This window comes from Condylura cristata, unplaced genomic scaffold (genome assembly GCF_000260355.1).
Source record: "Condylura cristata isolate star-nosed mole 26May11 unplaced genomic scaffold, ConCri1.0 scaffold00015, whole genome shotgun sequence".
Taxonomy (NCBI): domain Eukaryota; kingdom Metazoa; phylum Chordata; class Mammalia; order Eulipotyphla; family Talpidae; genus Condylura; species Condylura cristata.
The window spans coordinates 24,024,480-24,043,806 of record NW_004567116.1 but is presented as its reverse complement, the minus strand read 5'-3'; the positions used below and the strand labels follow the sequence as shown (position 1 = coordinate 24,043,806).

Here is a 19,327-nt window from a genome sequence, read left to right as displayed (position 1 = left end):
CTCTTGGTTTCCACTGAATCTTTTCCTGAAGATTGCCAGAATGGTCCTTGGTTGGGGAGATCTGTCTGGCAACCATAGAAAGTTGGCAAGCTGGCCAGCCAAAAGAAGCCTCCCCTTTTTCATGAAGCTTACTCTGTCCGTGGTGCTGAACCATTCTGATAAGTCGCAACCAGTCGGGCGCTGTCAGCTGTGCTGAAAAAAAAAAAAAAAAATCTTCCCTGACGCTGCCCAAATCAGAACTGTGTGCTTGTTATTTACTCACGTCTTCAAAGAGCAGCAAGCTTTCTCCATCTTAATTCCACTCTACCGCAGAGCAGAGTTGTGCCGGCGTGATGGGAGGAGATGATGATCAAGAAGGAAAAACTAACAGCAACATTGCTCACCTGAGACCAAAGATGTTCCCATGAGTTTTGGAAGTGCTCAGCTCCTTCCAGCAAAGACACCATTTTAAAAAGTACTTATCCTGTTAACTTCGCTCTTACACAGGGCTTGATGATATTTCTGCCCCTACGTTCAAAAGATAGAAGATTTGATAGTTATAACATCTTCAAAAACTGGAATTTATAATGTTTTTAAGTGGACTGACTTCCAGGACAAGGATTCATCTGCACCCGCCCAAATACCGTGGCACTGCGCGCGCCCTTTGCCACCGGATCCTCCCCTTCCAATGAGACTTTCTGATTGTGTCTACCAACTCTCCTATTAGGAAACCCGTGGGTTGCATGCAGCTATTCTGTTGTATTCTCATTCTCACTCTTCCTCCACTCTCTCCCTCGCACTCTTGCTGGAGGCACACCAATACCATTCTGCTGAGAAGAAAAAGCCAACAACTACCTTAAGCGATTAAGACAATATGCGCAACTCTCGCCTGTCATAGCCACCACTATTTAAATCTGGCTAGAGCCAACACCAGTATTTGCAAGAATGGAGTCCGTAAAACAAAGGATTTTGACCCCAGGAAAAGAGGGACTAAAGAATTTTGCTGGAAAATCCCTCGGCCAGATCTACAGGTAAGAGAAAGCAAACCCCGTTTGTCTGGATCTCAGCGTAAAAAAATCTGCAGAGCTATTCCCGTAAACCCTGGTTGCTTAGAGAGATTGTAATATGATCAGAAAGTCTTTTTGTTGCTCATTGCTGGAGCAAGGCTGCTCTGGAAACCTGCTTATTAATTGAGTAATGTTGCACTAACTGAACCTGTCTGCTTTGTGTACTGTGTGTATGATTTTTTAGCACCTACAGATTCTTATATTTTCTTGTCCAGTATGTATTTGTTTTATTTGGGAAATGAGCAGCATCTGTTCAAAGAACCTCTCTTTTGGTGTTTATAGAAGCATCAAACTAAATTCCTTTGATGCAGACAGATGAGTAAAAATTAAAACCCTTTAAAAATTTAACCAAGATATTCCAGAGAGTAATGACAAAAAAAAAAATAGGCATCAGCTTTAAAACCACTGGAGTAGAGAATCCCCCAGTGTAACCTTCCTTCTATGCCAAAGGAAGAAGAATCAAAATATATCAATAATTGATAGCTTAAGCATTTCCTCTCTGCATTCAAAGCAATGTATATGTATTTTGAATTATTAGACCTCTCCTAGAAATCTATATCTCACATGGAAAATGTGAGTGTTTTTAAGGAAAAAAATCATAAGAACAGCCAGCAAAATGATTTTGAAAGCATTAAACATTATTTAATTTTTATCCTCCCTGTGTTCATTATTCTTTAAATTTCACAACTTTAAATACATTCAAGAATGTATTTACATACAAGTATATAGACTTTTTCTTAATAACATGAACAAAATCAAGCAGAGAGGGTAGAGACAAAAGAATGGCTCCAAAGAGAATACTGAGTGTTCATTTGGGACATTGAAACCTTGAGAAATGAGAAGAAAATGACCAACGTGCTTCACAATGTTCCAAATCTTTTTGATCTGATCTGGTGGGCTTCATTCAAGTAGGCACGATCATGCACCTCTGCGGCAGTAGATACCAGATACCGCAAGGGCCCTGCAGTTCTGCAGCAGCTGGGAAAGACCCGTTCTTCCCCAGCTCAGCTGCCATCAGGTGGAGTATTCAGGTGCATAGTTGAAGTTTGCATATGTAAACATTTGATACAATGCAAAATTTTTCATTAGTTGAATTTTTCCCTTTCAGAATAAATTTCCAGAATAAGTTTTCTAACACTGAGGTTGGACTTTAGAAATAAAATTCAAGTACCCTATGACCTATACCCCAGGTGATAATTTGTAGAATTTAAAGTTTTATACATTTTTTTTTCCTGGTAGCCTCAAATTTCCAGATAGCCATCTCTCAAGTTGTGCATACTTGGACTTAACCTAAATTCTCATTTGTTTTATCAATGTGTATGAGAACAATCGGCACGGATATAACATTTAAAGGACATGCAGAAAAATAAATGATACCGTATACTGAAAACATCTGCAAATTGTAAACGGAGGTGTTCTTTGTTTAAATATTGAAGCTATTTACTTCAAGGGCCCACGGTGATGTTACTGTTCACATTCTTGTTGTTAAAATTTCTTTAACGGATATATTGTGGACTGGAACACTATCAGCTTTTAGTAAAATTACCCCATCAGTCCACTTTCTGCATTCCTCCTTCCCCATTTCCCGGAGACCGCTAGTAGAAAGGGGAATTTAATTAGGCAGGTGAATATTGTGAAACGCTATGCAAATTAAAGAAAAAAAGTGAGATTTTTTTACCTTAGGATGGAATCTCTTACTAGAGTTGATTTGGGGACGCGTTTGTATATCTGCCAGTTGTATTTTGCGTGTTTGGAAAGGAGCCCAAGACATTTTTTGGTGTTTGTAATCAAGATAGTAATGACGCAAGATTGTGAATAATTAATTATTCATGTTTTGGAAGTAGAAAGCCTAAGTGTTGACCTAGGTTGGCGAGTCCTTTGTTTCAAAGTCGAGTAACAATGGGGCTGGGGAGGAGGGGAGTTAGATGTGTAAGAGGAGAGTGTACATTGTATGGGCACCCTGGGGCAGGAGGAAGGGGAAGTTGAGTGTGTGACCCTTTTAGAGAGTGTTTACAGAATTTCTCCGCGCGACCACAGAACTGGAGAGGCCTTAGTCTCCATGGGCAGCTTTTGGAAGGGATCTTGGCATCCTTAACCCTCAAAGCTTGAGATCAGCTGGGAAGGAAGGGTGAGTGTGGGTGCAGGGCTGGGGTTGGGTGGGTCCGCAGCATAGTAACCCTCAGGACACTGAGTGGCTGCATCCTAATTGTAGTGGGGTGAAGCACTGCGGTGGTGGGGGTGTCTACACAGTAGCAGAGGACACACCTCCCTGGTAAGCCCGTTCTTCATCAACTGCAGACCCTGCATAAAGTTAGGCCCAATCGGCCTGTGTCTATGACTTAAGGGCTGCGGGTTGATTCCCAAGAGAATGGGCACGCTGTGCTTGCTTAGAGCTGAAGATTAAGCGGAGGGGTGGAGAACTGAGTAAGGCAGGGAAGCCCGACAGGTAAACCCTCAGGGAGGGGCGGCAAGTCATCGCCCTTCCCCCAGCCCTGAAGAGTCCTGAGAATTGGAAATCGGTCGGCTTAGCTGCAGGCCTAACCACCTCCCACGCCCCTGGCGTCCTTGCCCCCTCCCTGCTCTGCTGTGCAGGGTGCTAGAGAAGAAGCAAGACACAGGGGAGACCATCGAGCTGACGGAGGATGGGAAACCGCTGGAGGTGTCGGAGAAGAAGGCACCGCTGTGCGACTGCACGTGCTTCGGCCTGCCGCGTCGCTACATCATCGCCATCATGAGCGGCCTGGGCTTCTGCATCTCCTTCGGCATCCGCTGCAACCTGGGCGTGGCCATAGTGGATATGGTCAACAACAGCACCATCCACCGTGGGGGAAAGGTCATCAAGGAGGTGGGCAATCTCTGCTGTGTGGTTTCAGGCAGTCACACATTATGAGTTCGAGCCCGGTTTACCACCCTCCCCCCCCACGGACCTGGAAAGTCCCTCAGCCCGCCACTGGCACTGCCATTCTAGGACTGCGGGGATGTTTAATAACCTCCCTTTGCGCTCTCTGGGCCTTCCTCTTCTCGCTTCCACTGCCAATTGAAAAATAGCGCCTAGCTCTCTACGTTTTTTGCTAAGTGAATTTATATAAGAGTGGACGTTTAATAGTTTCCGATAAATATTACTTTTCTTTTACTTGGAAAATTGAGTAATGTAATAGTTATAATTTTCCGCTGAGTTACTCCACTACCTGCCAATCAGTCTTAATAATCAAATGAAACACAATCAAAAACAGATCAAGTTGTGCTTACACCGGCAGCTTCCGCTAAGGGGTCCTTAGTAGCCAAGCAGGTCCACCTGACAGTCAGGGAGAGGATACGCAACGCCGGAGACTCAGGTCACCTGGAATCCAGTTCCATAATCTCATGATGTCTGTGCTAGGATGACACAGAGAGGACAGTCAAGGTCACAGAAACCCTCGGGTCCACACTTCCTGTGTAGGTATTAGAGTGACCTAAAGCCAAGGAAAGAAAGCAAGTGTTGGGTGGAGAAATTAGAGAATCAGTTCTGAATGGGAGGCGGATGGAAGCGCTGCTGGGGCCCTGCGGATTAAATTGAGCAAACCCTGCAAAGTGCGTTTGGGTTCAAAATTTTACTCAAAGGGAGAAAAAGAACCCCTAATTTCCCCAGCGGAATAAACACGCTTTCCCTTTTCCGATGCGTACGAATATATTTCGCCTAAATTTACGTGCAGGTTCACCTTGCGGGAGCCGTCCGAGTTTGAGGAGGCGGAGTTAGGCTGCAATCTTCAGACACACCAAAAGCTGGTTCTTCTGGTCATCCCAGAGCTATGCCTCCCTATTCACTGACTCGCTCCAATTCCCCTGCTACTCGGGATCTTGCCAGTTTATGCGCATTCCCAATCTGTAAGGACCACGCCTTTCTCCTTGCTCCTTCGACGTACCTCTCCATCTTCCATCCCAATCGCCCACCTTCCTTCCCCGCCACAAACCCAGCAGGACTCTGTTCTCAAGCGATTCCTCTACTCCCTCAGGCAGTTGTCTCTAAACCCAGTAATTCCCCGTCCTTCCACCCCACCCCACAAGGAGAGTTCTAGTTTCCAAATCTCGACTTCTAGCTATTTTTCATTCATGGAGGTGATCTGGCCTGCCTGACAGTAATCGGGAAGCAAAGCCAGGACCCCCCGTTTTTCCTATTAGTCGTACAATATATGTTTCAAATGAGCGGCGTGGTTTTTTGTTTTGTTTTTTGTTTATTTCGATAATAGAAGCCTTCTCTATAAGCAGATATGGGTTCAGTTTTGGTTAGAAACTAAAATTTAACCATCCCCGCTTCAGGGACTCAGGGTGTGTTGTTCTTAGGCTAGAGCCAAAGGTGAAGGAATCTTCAGCCCAAGCTCTGACTTTGTTACCCCCTTTATTCCGTTCTTTTCCTTCATTTTCATAGAAAGCCAAATTCAACTGGGACCCGGAAACCGTGGGGATGATCCACGGTTCCTTCTTTTGGGGCTATATCATCACCCAGATTCCGGGCGGCTACATCGCGTCTCGTCTGGCAGCTAACAGGTAAAGAGCCGGGGAGACCGGGTCTAAGAGTTGCGGGGCTTGAACCCTAAAACGGGACAGCAAAGGCTAAGGAAGGGATGACAGCCCCGCAGGGGTTTGGGATTCCTGGGCCAGGGCTCCTAGTCCCCTAGCACTTCCTCTCCCTGGAGAATAGAACTGTTGGTTCTTCCTTTCGGAATAAGGTGCCCAGAAGGATTTGGACTGGCCAGCATCAGCGCGCTTTACTGCGCTGTCTCCCACCAGGCTGAACCGCGTTTGGGCGAGAAACTCGACGTGTGTTATTGCCTGGGAGGAGCGAGACCAGGCGGGAGCCGGTTGTACACTGACTGTGTCGCCGAGTACACAAAAGGATTGGGGGGAGGGGCGTCACGTGCCGCGCTCTGGCGGGCGCATCCCGGGGGAGCTGACCTACCGGCTGGGCACTTCGAACGCGGGGTCCCGGAGCCCTCCCAGATGGTGCTCAGGGTTTGAAGGATTTGTTTCTATGGAGGCAGGCGAGATTTCAAGCGCCCGGGGTGCGGTTCCACCTGTTAATGAGCTCCACTGCGTAGGCGCGGGACGTGGAAGGCGCTCAGCTGCGTCCCCAGGCCTCCAGTCCTGCTGCGAGGTGTCCGCAGCGCAGGGTGTAGCCTAGCGCCAGCCGCTGGAGTGCCCGCAGTGACACCCACAGAGGCACCCCGCAGTGTGGAATTTGGAGAAGGAGGGGGTGGGAGTGTCTGGGAGCTGAGCCTGGAGGCTAGAGGATGAGGGGAGCTTCTCTGGCTTCCTTATGTGTATTTTGGAAAACTAAAGAGTCCTGAAATCTGAATTGGTAAACTGAGGGAGATCACACGCATTCGCTCCTTCCCAGTCTTACAGACGGAGACCCTAAACACCCAAAATAAAAATTTTGTCTTCCTTCCTCCTTTAAACCTTCTTCCCATAGTCAGCTTTTTGCGGGAGGAAGTTTAGATTGGGCACCTCGGTAGTCCAGCTAGTTTAGAAAGTCCTTTCTACTTTGGTCCACCCACCCCTCCTTATCCCTCCCACGCCCATTCAGTTGCTTTTGACACATAGAATCCTGCCCAAGATTTCTCAGTGGTCCCTAAGGCCACAGGAAGAATTTTAAATGTATTTTAGTCTTAAGGATCGTAGAGGGAGGATTTTTGGGTAGCCCTTCCAAATGTCAAGAGGAGACAGTCATAAATTCCAAAAAGCGTCTTTTGAATATCGTCTTTATCTTGACATCACTTTGTTGAGATTTGGGTCAAACCCAATAGGAGACAAAAGTGCTGTTTTTGTTTGTTTGTTTGTTTGTTTTGTTAAGGAGCCAAGTTAAAATACCAGTCATTAACTGTTTAGAGAACCCAATTTTATGAATGCGATAAATCAAAGATAAACGTAATAGCAGGCAGAAAATTTTGCAGGAAATGTTCTCTTAAATATTTCTGGCAGTGAACATATTACATCTTTTACTTTTGTATTCCTAATTCATAATGTCTTGAGCCTATTTTTTTCCCTAAAAGTATTGTCAAAACAGAATAAATTTATCAGAAAGATGCTGCAAGCATACACATGTGAAATATTTTCACTTCAGAAGAACGCACTCATCAGTGTACCAAGAATCAATAAATTAATTAACTCAATATTATGTAAAATTAAAATATAATGGCTGTGCCTTTAAATTTTTTTCAACATCAAAATCTTCAGCTTGCCAAATGTTAAAATGCTAACATTTTCCTGCTAGGAGAAAACGCTAGGGGTGCCCAGCATTCCCTGTTTGTAACACTGGGAAGTCTGTAAGCAGGTTTTCCTGGTTAAAGAAAAAGAAAATGCAAGCTCAGTGCTATCATTGGTTTTATGCTTGGTAATGAGCAGGCTTATGCTGACTTGGATTCTAATTTATTTTATAGATTTGTAGAAATTTTCCTACCAAGAAAAATATTCGAATTTTTATTTGGATTTCAATTCACCTTACTTTTAAATGTTTCTATAAGACAGAAAAAAAAAATAATGGTCTTTTTACCTACATTACCTTTGGTTCTATAAGACTGAGAAATTAAGTTACAATTTATTGTAAAATATTATGGCTATATAAAAAATTATAAATTAACTTCCTTAGCAGATCCTAGGCTTTGAATCACTTGCTTCATATAAAAAATATAACATAGTATTGCAAATACAGTAAAAAAAAAACTGTGAAAACAGGTTTTGATGTATATATAGAAAATTTCCTTTTATGATTAACAAGTCTTACTGACTAAATAAGAAAAAATATGTAAAAAGGACGGTCTAATAAATCATAAATTATTTAATCTCCCAGGATACATATTATTAGCATGTTATAAATGTCCAATTATGCCTACACATACCATATAGAACATTAGATTTTTTTTTTTAACTCAACATTTGAGTTTTTTTTCCTTTGGTTTGACAGATGTTTAGTTCCCATTATGATCTTTTTTTTTTTAAAATGTTAAAATATAGCACAGAAAGAAACAAATTGTATGTTCATTTAAATAATCTTATCCATAGATCATATCATAGTAGTAGAACAAGATTTCCCTTGGTTGGGATTCTGGGGACAGATTCCTCTCCCTCTGGTTGTAAAAAAAATCACATTTTGGAAAGTATTTGCTATCACTGCTATTGTTGGAAGTGAGGGGAGGAACTGAGGTGTGTGGAGACTATTCCTCAAGAGAAAAGGGCTTCTAATTACAACCTGGGCAGTTTTCTCAATGAAAAACAAATAGCAATGATTTGATTTCTCCATTTTATGAATAAAGCAAAATCAACTCCACCCTTATGTAGATTGCTAATTCCACACTTGATCCCATTTCTGGTCAAATTCTGAGTTTTCATGCTTTCCTTATCCTTGAGAGGAAATTTGGGGGGAGGCTTGTGGAAAAGAAACTCCTTCCCAGAAGGGAGTGCTTACATCACTTTTTCCTTTGTCTTTCTTTAAAGAGGTATTACACATTCTGGCCAGGAGAATTTAGTCACCTCCAAGGAGGGTTTGAGGGTAGGGAATCAAAGGACCCCTCACATAATCTGTAATATTTTTAGATGAGGACATATTCAGGTAGTGAATAAAAGGTTTTCAGGGAAAATTAATTCTGTCTTTGTACAATGCAGCACTTAGGGTTTATCACAATCCATAGGATTTACAAATGTGAAATTGATAAGGACCATTTTTATTTTTTAAAGAGTGTCGAGGAACCCCAGCAAATGTTTAATGAGAGAAACAATATAACTTTTGCAAAGGGCATAGCTAACAAAGGTCAGATCTGGGCCCTCCCTTGTGGCACAGGGGGTTAAAGCACTGCACTAAGAAGCTTAAGCCACTTCCCCATGAGTTCGATCCCCTCCTGCCCCAGAAGAGATCTACATGGCCTGACCTCTCCTGACCCGAGGACTGTTCCCCTCAGCAGTGTACTTCGTCGATCTGCCCTTTCTGCTCCCCACTCTGTCTCTGGTGAATCCTCTCACCCTCCGCATCTCTGGCCTGTACCCCAGTTCTGTATGAATAAATAAATAAATCTTAAAAAAAAAAGAAGAAGAAGAAGAAGGTCAGATCCACCAAAAGTAGTTTGGTCAACATTAGGTTTTTAAAATATGACTTTGTATCCACAAAAAATATTCTTACCTTTATCAATGTACTTGGCAATATTATTTAAATGCTATTTACAAATTTCCCCACCTTGCTCCCAAGCTCCTGAATTCCCAGCCATGCTTTAAGTTTTTATGTAACACTTATTGCCAGCTGTCATCCAAATACAAAATATTGCTTTTCCATATTTGTTTGCTAATCTTCATCTTTCTCCAATAAAATCTATACTCTATGAGTGTAGGTGATCTAGTTCATGTACTTTATACTGCTAAAGCCCTAACATTGCAAAGAGCGCCTGACCCAGGAGACATGTTTGCTGAGTAAATTAAATGAACATCACATCAATGATTTGGGCTTTTAAAAAGGCAGCATAGGATAGTGATGAGGATATAGATACTAAAGCCTAACTGTGTAGGTTAAACGGTTTCCCTCAGTGTATTTTGTCTTTTTCGGCTTTTCTGGATGTTCTTGAATTTTGCTAAAGTCAAGAAATAAAGACTTTTATTTGAATAAGCACCTGGGGGTTGCATGTACCTGTAGCATAAACTCCTTTTAACAGAAATAATCCATAGTAAGGAACCTCCCTGGTGGCACAATGGGCTTGGGTCCAGCACTGCAAGTTGGCCAAAGCAGCTTCAGTGCCCTTTTGACCCCTACCCCAAAGATGATCCACATGACACAGCAGACCTCTCCTGTCTTGCCCACTAGCCCAATCAGCAGAGTACTTTGTCAGCCTGCCTGTTCTGACCTCCACTTTGTCTTTGGTGAATCCTCCCACCACACCTGATCTCTGGCCTGTACCCTAGTTCTATATGCATAAATAAAATAAATCTTAAAAAAAAATCCATATTAGAGCTGGCCAGTGCTCATCTAATCCAATTCTCTTATTTTACTGACTAGAAAATAGAAGCAGAGAATCAGGGAAGTGGATCTTTGCCCACGGTCCCAAGGAGATGGTGACTAAGACTTAGATGTCTAGAAATGCATGACCATCAGCTGACTATATTGAAATTTAAGAACTCTGCCTGATGGTATATGCTTCATGGCAAAGTTCACTTCCAGCAGCAGTCTAAGCCATCTGTTCTCCAAGTGAGTAACTACAATCTATCATGCCCCAGAGCCAGTACAGAAATCCAGGGATTAGAAAGTGAAACCTTTAGCTGTCCCAAGGGACCCTTAGGTTTTTGTGGCAAGAAAAACATACTGTGTATATGTGTGTGTACAAGGTCCCAAACTATTTGGCTAGAACATCAATGATACTACACTTTGCTCTGCACATAGCAAAAGTCAATAATGCCTTAAACAAATAGTGTCATATTCATAGAAGAAAATATAGTACTTAGCATGTTTTCTCCCTACCCCTTTCTTAGATTAGTGGCCTAGAAGATTGAAGGGGTTTGAGTTTGACTAGGGTTGTTTAGACCTTTGAGTTTGACTAAGGTTGTTTAGACTGTTGATTTGCAAATCCCCCCTTGGGAATTTGATTGACACAAGTTTATTCATATTATTGATATAAAAAAGGTTAATTTACACATAAAATGAACAAATGCATGGATTTAAAACTGTTTCATTAATGTTCACTTTCATTTATAGAAATGAAATTTGATATTCTTTAGGTAAATACTCTGGTTTGACAGATAATGAAAAATCTTCCTGTGAGAATGATTTTCAGAAAGACAGAAAAGATATTTTAAACCCAGCATTTTCATAATTTAAACCCAAAAGGAGTATTTTACTGGTGCTATTCTTTTACCTTCACAGAAATAAAAAATGAAGATGTGCTTCCTTTATTGGAATTAGCATTGTAAATGAATTCTTAAATCTCATCAGCAAACACACATTCTATTAATCTATCTACCTATTTATCTATGAGTCACCTATCTATCTCTATTGAGCCTCCTTTTTTCTTCTCTACTTATCTATCCTTTGCAACATCCATTTCCAACAGGGTTCCTTAGCTCTTCCCAATTCCTTTTAAATGAGAAAATAATACAGACCAGAAAAATAACACCTGAAAAAGATCACCATCCTGCTATGATGGAAAAATGGTTTATAGTTATGCAGTATTCTAGGGCCAGAGGTGACTGTCTCTTACTCTTTCATCTAGATGCTTATCAAACATCTCGGCAGCCTTCCCATTGTGAACTTTATAGGTTAGGTATCTGGGGCAATGCAGAAAAGGCCCTCTTTTTACTGACAAAAGAAATACCCTTTCTACAAAATGAATAGATGAATAGGGGGAGGAGCCCCTAAGGGCTTGCACGTGGTTTGCTGACTGGAGCTTTTCTCTCCTTGCTCTGCTATCCTCATGCCTGTTACTAGTTCTGGCTTCCCCTGTGGCTGCCACATTCTACAACCTCAGTCTCTCAGAGGCAGCCTCCTGGCTGGGGGTGGGGGGTGGGGGTGGGGGGAGACATGATTGTGAGGGAAGAGAGTCAGGTGGGCAGCTGGTAGAATGATTCTCCTGCTGCCATATGCTACTGTTGGGGCTGTCTAATTTCTCTGTCATGAGTGATGAAGTCATTTTTACAACTTAATGATGTACCAAGGGACCCAGAAGGCTGGCTTGTGCTCATGTATTCTTTTTTTAATATGGAAGTGGGGCATCAGATGTGACAAAGGGAGGCACCACAGCCCTGGTTTCATTAGATTAAATAGATTAAACAGCCTGAAAGTCTATTCCTACCATCCCTGTAGCAGAGGATTAGTGCCACACCCGGGGTGAGGGACACAAGTTTCTGGGTAAGTGACAGGTCACTGCTTAAATGGAAATTGATTGATTGATTCAGGGAAAATAAATATCTGCAGAAATAAGCTGCCAGGTATTCCTGTCACTTCTCGGCAAGTCCTTGTGGGACAAGCTTGCATAGAGAGTGTTTGTGGCTATGTGTCACTGAAAAGAATATGACTGGAAATTGCTCAACTAATTCCTCTGGGCTATGTTAAATGTTAATCATCAGGCAGAGTGTGATGCAAATTTTCAGCAACTACATTTGCTTTTCCAAACATTTCTACATCAGGAATACTATGTGCATCTAATTTTGACAATTTGGTTGGAATGCATAGCCTCCTAACACACACACACACACACACACACACACACACACACACATTCCAGTGTTCTTAAAGTCATTATATGTAAAGACTTCACACTATAAAACAAAGTGTGTACGTTAGTGTGTGTGAGTGTGAGTGAGTGAATGTAAACCAAGATGAAGAAAGACAAGGAGAAATTACATTTTAACTCAAAAGTAAGCTAATTGAATTCATTTTTAGTATGTCATTTGCTGAAGAGGAAATCATGAGGAAAACAACAATTTTAAGTAGCTTTCAAGTGGTTTGTCATTTTGAAAAGCTATCTTAATAAGCAAATGGCCCTTATTTTATTTCACAGTCATTATAATAATGTTCTTAGAGAAACTGATAGCACTCATCAGCTTCTAACCCTGTTTTTATGGCATAGAGAAGTTAAGATTTTTCATGTTAAATTTGCACATTACTTTGCTTTAAAAACATTTCTCTGCCCAGTTACTGATGCCCCATCTATGACTTCTACTGACACGAGATATAGTGCTTAAGGTAGCGTTTTGATACCTAATTATGAGGAAGAGGACTTTAAACAGAAAGAAATACCATTTTGTTTAAAATTCCACTACATTTTTAGAACTGCAAGCCTAGTAATATTTATCTAATTAATAACTAGTTTTTTTTATTTGTTCAGCAAAAGCTGTTTTTAAGTTTAGTTCATTGCTGAAAAAAATGTGTATAATTTGCTTGAATTTTCATGGATGGCATATTTTTATGTATAATACAGACATAAACACACAATTTGATATTATATGTAAACTCAGATAAACACCATCTGATATTATAAAGAACCTATTTTTACAATTCAGTGAAAATGAACATACACTTGTTTTGGGAAATTATTTATTTATAGAAAATGTTTTCAATGTAATGTGTATTTATTTTCTTATATATTATTCACATTTTCTTGAAGGAAATTATGTTCAGACTTTAAATGATTCTTAATTATCGATTACAAAACAAAACCCAAAAACCCAAAACATTAATGAAAAGCCAGATTGATTTTATATATGTATAGTCAGTTAATGTTATCCAAGGGTCTTATATTTCTATTCTTTCATTGCCTATTCATTAAAATGTCCTCGGTAATCTATAGTTTATCTGATGTGTTATAAAACTTAAAATTTAGTTTATGAAAACTTCTGAAAGTGCACTTGAATAAAATTTAAGGCTAAATAATTGCAAGAGTGAAAAATGGCACAAATGTTCTCTGTAGGCCTCCTGCCATCAAGCAGTAACATGATCACTTCATTTATCTGATGAAGACAGTTATTGTCTTTCCTAAAGTTATAAAAGCCTAGGAATCTGGCTTTCAGGTTAAAATGTGAAACATAGAAGTTGGTAGAAATAGGAAAAGATCTCTAAATATGTACAATGCAGAGGGGTGAGTAAATATTGGAAGAACTTTTCAATCAATGTAAAGTGGATCATTCACATATAAAATGTCCACATCTCCCTAAATAGTACACTTATATTGGGTTGGAGAGAGGACATGATTCATAAATTGTTTTTGAGATTACGTTATTTCTCCATTTCAGGAAGCAGATGAAATTAGAATTAAATAGAATCAATGCATGAATCACTAAACTTTTTATACATATCATCTTCTTTGTGATGGTGATACTTTCAGACAAGCATTCCTACCTTGTTTTGATGAGAGAAATGAATACAAAATAGTAGTTATTTTCCCAGAGATCACTAGCAGGGAAGAGGAAGAATTGGGTTATATAATATATGTGATGTATGCATCTGTGATTTCAAATAATGTGCTAAAATAAACATATTTCTCCTACTGTGATTTAGTGTCCATGTGCATTCATAGGAAAAGCATGATTTGGAATAATTTAAAAGACATATTTGCATGATTCTGATTTTTAGTCAAATCTTTGGATCAAATAATCTATGGAAAACCAATTGAGGTAGATATTAGGGCTGTAGTGCTGTGAAATGCAAGTATGTGTCAAAGCTGAAACCAGTGCTAGAGATAGCAAAATTCACAAGAATATTAAATGTTTCTTGGTATATGTTCTACTTCCTACTGTTTATGAGCTATCAAAAATATTCAATGCTTATATTTATTCATTATTATAGCATCGGGACAAACACAAGTGAAAACTGTTGTAAAACATAATACAATATATGCAGCAATATTAAATATTTGTAAATGATGTGCATCTTTAAGAGGATAGTATTCTATATGTGAACTATTACCACCTAATTTAGTTTGAATGCAGAGCATAAGAGACTGTGATTTTAGCAGTTTATGAAGATGCTGTGATGAGCAGAAAGTGAAAAATGGTAGTTGATTGTAGAAGACTCTACGGTGTTACTTGGAAGACTTATGAGTATGGGCCAGTAGTTGGCCAGTGTTTCAAGTTCAGATTGATCCACAGGAATCCTCTGAGTTCTGTTCCATCATTGCCATTTTATTGTTTTATATGAGTAATTCAGCTTCTGAAGATTGTTAGGATACCCAGTACAGCAGTTTGTTCCATTAGAAGCTCAAAATCAGTAAATGGTCAGTTGAATAGAAATAGAATAAAGAAAGTTCAAAAAAGAAAAAAAAAAATCGCTAACATAAATCTCAGGAAGGGAAGTACTGATTACCCTCTATTTAGAGTCTTTATATAAAATAACTGGACATGCATTTTTTAAGAGCATGCCATATACAAAATATACAAAAAAAATTCTGCTAATATCATGGGCTTTGAAAAAGTGAGACAAAGACTACAACCTGTTTCCAAGAGACACAAATAATGCAGGAAGGTGGAGGAACACATAATGTCTTGGGTTAAGCCTTGTAAGAAATGACATAGGGCACTTAGGAATATCTGAGAGTACAAATAAAAAGAAAAGAAAGGTGTGTGCGTGTGTGTGTGTGTGTGTGTGATTATATTGAGATTAAGGGTAGGTAGATTAAGGGTAGGTAAATATCCAGATTAAGGGTTGGTAGATAGTCAGATAGGGTATAGTCAATTTAGAGACTATAAATTAAAAAATCCAATTAGATATTTTAGATGAACTATAAGGTACAGATTAAGAGACTGAATTCTGCATGCATTCAGAATGGGAACATTCCTACTCTATGTCTTTATGCTCTATTTCAGGACAACATGGAACTTGTCTGATCCCCGGTCACATAGAGAACGTTACTTAATCAGAGGGGAAAAAAAAAAATCTGGAAGTGCAAAGAATAATAACTCTATATTGAGTGTTAGGAAATGTTTCTATAATTTTATATTATCTTTATGAGTTTATCTGATATTTATAAACCATTTTTTAAAAGATTTATTTATACATACAGAACTGGGATACAGATCAGAGGTACAGGGGGTGAGAGGATTCACCAGCGACAGAGTGGGGAGCAGAACAGGCAGATGTACTGAAGTCAGCAGTGGGTGGGTCAGGAGAGTTCTGCCACGCCATATAGGTCACTCCCCTGGCCGTGGATCAAACTCATGCTGTAGTGGTTTTGATAGCTTCATAGTGCTGCACTTTAACCCTTCGCACCACCAGGGAGGGCCCTATATACCATATTTATGAACCAGGCACCATCCCCTTTCTTAACTGGTTTACTTAATCTTTATAATTTGAGGTATGATTTAAAGTATGAAAACTTATTAGAGAAAGTGATCCTTAGAACATTTAAGGAATAACAACCTGACCAAGATCACCCTAATAAGAAACTAACATTCAAATTTGTATTCATACAGTGTAACTAAATAACTTGTAAACTAACATTCTGGCATGATGCTTTTATATATCCATACGAAATATATGGCAGATGCTCAGTTTGGTTAGTGAGGTTTTCAATTGAAATCAAATCAGAGAATTTCATTCTGGGTCTTGATCAGGTGACCGAAGTCCCATTTGTGTTGTTTAAAAGATATTGTGCCTTTTAACAAGTGTTTCTATTCCATCCTACTGTTCGCTCTCTAATAAAACCTAAGTTCCCTTTTCAGCTTATCTAGTTCTGTTCTTTCTAAACTTTCCTTTCTTCATTGCCCCAGAACTCTTTTTCTTGTTTTCTATGATAGCTCAAAAAAATATCTAGTATAATGTACATTACAGAAGCCAATGGCTCTCAGACCAGGAAAGCAACAGCAGCTTCACCTGAGAACTTGTTTGAAATGCACATTCTCAGCACCTGCACAAACCTATTGAATAGGAAGTTCTGCGCTGGCATCTATATTTTAACAGGACCACTAAAATGGTTGTCATGCATGATAAAGTCTATAAAGCACTGTACTCAACTGTTTCACATTCCAGAACTTCTTTTCCTTTCCAGGTTCTACCATTTCCTTTTTGCAACCTAGACTTTGCATAAAAATGGCAAAACTCTCCCTGACATGAGCTTCTTCATTATTTACTACAAATATAGCGGGATAGGGTTGAATGTTTTCTTGCTTCCACTGCACACAGCTGCTGCCATCTTTTAGTAATGTTTTTAACTTCGAAAGATTTTGTTACTTTAGCTTCTGTAACTGGTGTTGTTGGTGACAGTATTAGTTCTGCTGCTGTTAAAATACAGTAGTACTTAATAGTTAAGTATCCGGGGTCTACAGTCAGATTGAGTGAATCATAGTTCTCCACTTAATTGCCGTGTAACCTTAGCACCTATTGAAACTAACATGGACTAAGCATTTTTGTTTATGAAATAAAGACAGCAGTAGTAGCTTTTTAAAATACATATATTTATGCATACAGAACTCTGGTACAAGCCAGAGATGCAGGGGTGGTGAGAGACTTCACCAGATCCAGAATGGGGAGCAAGACAGGCCGACCACCAAAGGCTGAGGGGAGCATTGGGGGTCGGGGGGCGGGTCAGGAGAGGTCTGCCACGTCTTGTGGATCACCTTCGGGGTAGGGATCCAACTCACACCGAAGCAGGTACAGCTAGCTTGCAGTGCTGCGTCCTAACCAGTTACGCCACCAGAGAGGGCCCAGTAGAAGCTTTTTAAAATTATTTAAAAATGAGACTCTAGAACAATGACTGGCATAGACTAGCAATTCAATAGCGACTGACTATTATTATTTGTATTTGACTTACTTGTATTTATGAATTTACTTTTATACGCCAGTTTTTTTGGTGTATTATTTTATTTAGCTTCCCAGTAATTTTATGAACATACAGAGTATTAACATCATCATTGTCCGTGTCTTAATAACTTTAAATGCTTAGGATATGATGGTTGTTCTGGATGCTTTACAAATTAATGCTTTATTAACTAGTAAGGTATGTTAATATCCTGAGTCTTGTAGATAAGGAATGAAGCATAGGTAGAAAGTTGAATAAAGCTCAAAGTCACTCAAACAGTGATGGAAATGAAATTTGAATCCAGACATTTTACCATAGAATTCATGCTCTTGACCACTGCACAGTAGTACTTCCCTTTTATACACAAATAATCAGAAACCTGGAGAAATCAAGAAATCTGCTAGTCATTAGGTGAAAACATCAGACTCCTGCAAAATAATCTGGACCCAATATTTGCCACTATCTTGCCTCAACTCACATGAGTCCTGACTACCTTCTCTCTCCCTGGCTTCTAAATTATAGGCGTTTTCATATTTACTTCACTTTATGGGCATATCACAGGTTAACCTCTATGATCACCCCAAAGCGCTTCTCTATGATCACCCCAAAGCTTGTCTCTTAGAGGTCATGGACATGCGGACATCTCTCATCCCCTGCTCGTCCCATCTATACTTCCTCAAAGCTTTCTTCATCTGTCTCTTGATGTTCTTACCTCAGCTACTCACTTGTCACACTATCTACCCATTTTTAACATGGTCCTAGCTTCTGATTTATAGTGTAATGTCTTCCTTTTTTGAAACTTTGCAGATCAATTTCTTCCTTTTGGAATTTCATCCGTTCTATATTTCATCCTCCAAGGTCCATCTTGAAAGTGCTCCTATGAAATACTTGTTTCTTGACACCAGCTGGAATGGATTTTTCTCTCCTTTGTTTTCCATTTGTACTTCAGTTGTAACATTTAGTGTCAATTATCTCTGGGCTTTGTGTCTCTCTCTTTATCCCTTACATTATAGCAAAGGCCACCCTTATTGTTTTCTGGTAACTAGCAGAATCATAGAGGTGAAAGTGCACAGAAAGATCTGGATTCAAATTCAGTTCCACTGTTTGCTATTTTCTTGCAGTTGTCCTGTCTCCATTTTTCTATTTGTAAAATGAAGAAAGTATAATTTGTAGAGTTTTTGTGAAGATTAAATGAATAACATCAGTAGAGAACATATAGTAAGTGCTCTACACATTTTAGTCTCTTTTTCTTCCTTAGCTCAGATATAGTCCCACAAAGGACCTGAATGGTGAATGCATAAATGGATGTTGAATGAAATGTCTGTCTCAATTTTGGCAAGGAAAAGTGTAAATATTTCCCATAAAGGGCAAGTATTCTATTTTGATAATCAATCACTTTAGCTACTTGGATACTGACATGGATAATATATAAGATTTAAAAAGAAGATAAAGTTCTGAAAAGTGTAATGTATTTAACCATTAAGCAGTAAGAAAAAAGTCACTGCATTCTTGTAATACAGTTGGCACAAGTAATTTTTTTTTAAAGGATGGTGAATAGTATTAAAGCGTATAAAAGTTGGAAGCATTTATAAATATCACAAGATTATATAATTAGAAACATCATTTCAGGGCAAGAGTGGAAAGTAAACATTGAGAGTGATCTATTGGCATTTTATTTCAGGAATAGTAATGTGGTTACACATAAGTTTGTGAAGATTATTACTTAAATTTACAATTAGAATCCTGAAATATATGAACTACAAAATAATGTGCATAATCAGGTGCCATGCCTACTGGCTTTGTAATCAGACAGATAAGAATGGTCACAGGGTTCCTCAATTTAGAACTGCTTAACAATTCCTTACCCATTCCTACAGAAGTACATAGCATCTTTTATAAGTGAGTTCACTTCTCAGGATTAGTTTCTTCATCTATGAAATGGTTATATTAATAATATCCATGATAATGTTTTGCTAGGTAATTTTGGAGCTAAAGTCACGTGAAGTATTAGCCTGGTATCTAGCAAGTTGAATAAACACTCAT

General features: G+C 39.4%; 1 protein-coding gene across 1 annotated transcript in view; it reads left to right on the top strand.

Annotated features, from left to right (window-relative positions):
- Positions 1-209: 209 nt before the first annotated feature.
- Positions 210-19,327, top strand: part of SLC17A6 (solute carrier family 17 (vesicular glutamate transporter), member 6) — a 39,072-nt gene continuing 19,954 nt past the window's right edge. The window contains exons 1-3 of the mRNA XM_004682974.2: positions 210-1,010; positions 3,639-3,891; positions 5,452-5,570. Of these exons, the coding sequence (XP_004683031.1) occupies positions 925-1,010; positions 3,639-3,891; positions 5,452-5,570 (458 nt within the window). The 5' untranslated portion in view covers positions 210-924. The remainder of the gene's footprint in view (positions 1,011-3,638; positions 3,892-5,451; positions 5,571-19,327) is intronic.